This window comes from Eumetopias jubatus, unplaced genomic scaffold (assembly GCF_037043125.1).
Source record: "Eumetopias jubatus isolate StellerSeaLion01/CBP00866 unplaced genomic scaffold, mEumJub1_p1.0 scaffold_6, whole genome shotgun sequence".
Lineage (NCBI taxonomy): Eukaryota > Metazoa > Chordata > Mammalia > Carnivora > Otariidae > Eumetopias > Eumetopias jubatus.
This window is the reverse complement of record NW_028274812.1, coordinates 142,716,364-142,720,470: the sequence shown is the minus strand read 5'-3', so window position 1 is coordinate 142,720,470 and position 4,107 is coordinate 142,716,364. Positions and strand designations below refer to the sequence as shown.

General features: G+C 54.1%; 1 protein-coding gene across 1 annotated transcript; it reads right to left on the bottom strand.

The window, feature by feature from the left end:
- Positions 1-3,173: 3,173 nt before the first annotated feature.
- Positions 3,174-3,845, bottom strand: HDGFL1 (HDGF like 1). Its single transcript, XM_028107387.1, has one exon. The coding sequence runs from the start codon at positions 3,843-3,845 to the stop codon at positions 3,174-3,176; it is 672 nt and encodes a 223-aa protein (XP_027963188.1).
- Between the last annotated feature and the right edge of the window lie 262 nt (positions 3,846-4,107).

Sequence of the window (4,107 nt, the reverse complement as noted above, 5' to 3'; positions counted from 1 at the left end):
GGTCTGCTACGTCAGAGAAGAGGGCTGAGAAGACAGATTTTCCACGGTCCCCCTTCTTGATTGCATTTCAGTTGTGTTTGCAGTTCTGTGTATCACTGTTCAGAGGTACTGTTAGTTGCATTAGCATTTTCACGACCATATTGTTGTCACCAGGAAGGCAAATGTATGCGAGGCTTCCTAACAAACACCAACTTTTTTCTGTCCCCAACATTAGACACAGAAAAGGAAGAAAGAGGTAACACAAAGAGAGGGACTCAAATGATAGTAATTTCATTTTCCATCTTTCAGGTTATTGAATCATTTCAGAAGATGTGCCTCCATAAAAACCTTATCAAAATCACATGCTTGCCTGTGGCACATATACCAATCCATATTTGAACTTCCCATAGTCACATACTTCTTGAAAAATAAGGAATGTGCAATTGTCCTCATCATTTCACCAAGTCCTTTAATGACAAAACAACTGTCAGGTGCCCCAGATGGGTTGTTTTTTTTTTTTTTTTACACACCCACAAGCAGTGTTTGTTAATATATTCTTGGCCATATAAATTTCTAAATGTTCACTTCAAAATAGTAGAGGAAAATAAGTACTCCCATTTTGTTCAATAGGAAGTTTTATTCAATAGGAACCCATAAACTATCATAAAACAAAGCATCTGTGACCTATGACAAAGGCCTGCCTTTGAATCTTGGCTCTTTTACTAGTTGGCTGACGTTGGGGAAATTACTTAGCACCTCTGAACCTCAGCTCGCCCAGCTTTTAAGCAGAGACTAGTAGGTACCTAATCGGGTAGTTGTATTAATAAAGACATTATGTGTAGAACATATCAATTAGCTGCTCTCATGATTACTTGTTATTAATACTAAAAGAGCAATTTTGTCAACTTCTGATTTCATGGTTAGTGCTTTTTTGGAACGTGTAATTCAGGGGACAAAGCTTAGGCTGGGACCAGTAAAACCTGTATTTGAATGCTGAGGGTCCTGTGAGGTACAAAAAAACCCACTTAACCTCTCTGAACCAAGCTGTTTTCAATGGAAAATTTGAATATCAAGGTCTCCCTTCCCAGACTGTTACAAAGATTGAATGAGGTCGTTCTTCTCAGCACATGGTAAACATTCATTGAATAGTAACTTCTAGTATTAATATGACTGCAACTAAGAAACAAGGAATTACCTTGACATCCTCCTTGGAGGAAAATAACATCATCTTGCACAGGGAGGGAAAACAGTGCTGTCCTTAGTTGCCAACCGTGCTGGTTGGTGATGGCCTGGCGTGTTCTATGAAAAGGACTCCAGCATTTACTAAGCCTCTGCATGCATGCAGTGTTGACAAATACAAGACCTGGAAACCAGCAGTCGTTATCATTAAGGATATTTAAATATCCCCCAATATACGCACAAAGCCACTGAAGAAAACACAAAATATTCTGCGGATATGACATATTTTTAAGAACTGGAAATATAAAGCAAGTGCCTTTTATCAGAAGGGTAGTGAGGAGTTCCGGGAAAGCAATCACAACAATAAAAAGAAGGACCAAGCCTCTCACCCTCCTTCTCTGAATCTGTTGTTTGGTACAGCATGTAGAGCATTAGAAACTCCGTTATTGCCCCAGGGTTCCACCATTCAAACATTTCACGTTGACTTCTTCCTATTGGTTCCAAACAGTGTGTGGGGTGGGGGGGTGGGGGGATTCCTACAGGTGGCGTGAAGGGTAGAGACCTTGAGATTAGGGAAGTTCATCAAGGAGGGGGATTCTAAAGTATCCCTGTACCTTACAAGCAATTGCTTCTAACGCGGGATGTACAGAGAACAGGAGGACCATTCACGTAAAGGGCCAATTCTTCAGAAACCAAAGGAACAGACCTGAGATTTGTTTAAAGCAATCAACAGGTTTTATTTCCTGGAACCGAAATAGTTCAGCTCTCAACTTCCAAAGCTACAGTCAACAATTTTTCATCAGAGCCCAAGGGAGAAGGGCAGGGGTGAAGGAGACAACAGAAGAAGAAGGGCACATCTGAGAGGCTCAGGAAGCGGCTGGGAGGGGGCACTCACTTCCCTCTCTCCTCTCAGGCAGTTACATTTCAGGTCTGGTGACAATGCTGAGGGGGCCAGGGGGAGGGACGTCACGGATGGGAAATGGCACAGCCAAGGAACCCCAAAGCCTTAACTACAAGAAGGAAGTCAGCAAACCCCAAACAGAAAGGGAACCCCCCAGTCCATCTCTGAAATGGGGTTAGCAACGGCAGAGCTGCCCGCTGACTGAAGGCATAGCCAGGGTAGTGCTTAATGGCGGGGGCGGGGTGGGGGGATCTTTTCATTAAAAAGATTTCCCAAGCTACGTGCCTTTTCTTTTATGCCTGAGTGACATATATGACTGTAGGGCAGCCTGGAGGCTGTGGGGAGAGGGAAGGGGGCGGCCAGGAGTCTCCACAGAACATCCCACGTAAGCCCAGAGATAGAAATGGGGACAGACGTTGCTCACCACTGCCAACCAAAGAGCTGGGCAAAGCGAACCCTTCCCATCTCATGCACAACTGGGAAGCTCCCAAATTATTTGATGAAAAACGACACATCCCAGAACTCCCACAAGGGACTCAGAAAGGAGGGTGGCCCTCTCCCAGAAGCTGTCCCACTTTCGGTGAATCTGAGCAGCCGGGGTAACAGGCACCGGCGGGGCGGAGGGGACTGCCCCCCCCCCCACCACGGTTTGAGGATGGCCCCTTCCGGGCCCCTGGAAGCCCCCTCCCACCCCCACCTGTTCGGTATCCTCCCCCTCCTCCCCGCCTATCCCTGATTCCAACGCAGAGGTCCAGAATGCCCGGGGGAGGGAGAGAGGGGTATCTGGAGGGGGGAACGGCCAGTCCAGGCCCCAACTGAAGCCTTGGGAAACAGTTCCAGGCAGGGAGGGACGCGGCGGGCTCAGCTCGTCCCGGGGCGGAGAAGCCCTGACTCAGATCTCAGGGGGTGTGGGGGTACAGAGCCGGGGGCCGGGTGGCCTGCCCCTCCAGGTCAACCCCCAGGGCCGGACGGGCGTGGAGAGGGGGGTGGATGGAGGAGGAGAGCGGGTGGGGGTGGGGGGGAGGCGTCCCAGTTTGCAGGCCATGACCAGGTTCCCCAGTAACAGCCAGGCCGCAGCAGGAAAGGGGTGGGGGGCTCTTCTTGAAACTGGTGACTACAGGCTCTCGCGCTCTCCGCCGCCCGGGGCCTGCGCCTCCGCGGCCGCGGCCTCTCCCCGCCACTCGGGGGCCTCCGGGGGTGGCTGGGCCGCGGCGCCGCGGGTTTCCAGCTCCACGACGGGCGGCGCGGCCCCTTCGCCGGCGTCCTCCTGCTCCTCCCCCTGCGGCAGCTGCTGCTCCCCTTCGGGCTCGGCCTCCCTGGGACGTTTGGGGGAGCCCTCCGGCAGCTCGCCCGCGCTCCTCTTGGGCGGCGCCGGCCCCGCCTGCTGCTCGGCCGGCACGTCGCCGCCGGGCTTCCGGGGCTGCTCACCGCGGCCCGCCTTGTCGCCGGCGCTGGCCTCCGGCTGCGGCCCGGCCTCGTCGGCGCCGCTCTTCTCCCCGGCCAGCTGGTAGTCGGCAGCCTGGACGGTGGGGTTGTTCTCGATCTCCCACAGCCCCTCGCTGAAGCCCCTCCTCTTGCTGGGCTTGCCGAACTTCTCCTTGGACTCCTCGTACGGGAACAGGTGCTTGGGGCCCAGGAAGGCCGTCTCGTGGGTCCCGAAGAAGAACACCTGGTAGCGGTTAGGCTCGGCCATGTGCTCGATCCTGGCCGGCCAGTGGGCGTAGCCCTTCAGCTTGGCAAACACCAGGTCGCCGCTCTTGTACTTGCGTCGGCAGTTACGCGACATGGCGGGGCTGGGGACCCGGCCTCGGCGGAGGCCCTGGCGACGCCCGGAACGCGGGCGGGTGGCGGCCGCTGGGCTGGGCGCGCGCCCGCCCCCGAGGGCCCCGCGCGCCCACCGACGGGCGCAACGCTCCGCACCCAGAGAGGGTTCCAGCGCGGAGAGTGCATTCTCTCCGAGACGCGACTGTGGACGCCGCAGTTTCTAGAATGATGGAGCCCCTAGCTCGGATATCCGGGTGGCCGCGGTGCTGAGGGTGGCCTGGTGA

Bases quoted from the DNA above. Each gene is read 5' to 3' on its own strand.
- HDGFL1 (XM_028107387.1), bottom strand. From the start codon at position 3,845: ATGTCGCGTAACTGCCGACGCAAGTACAAGAGCGGCGACCTGGTGTTT.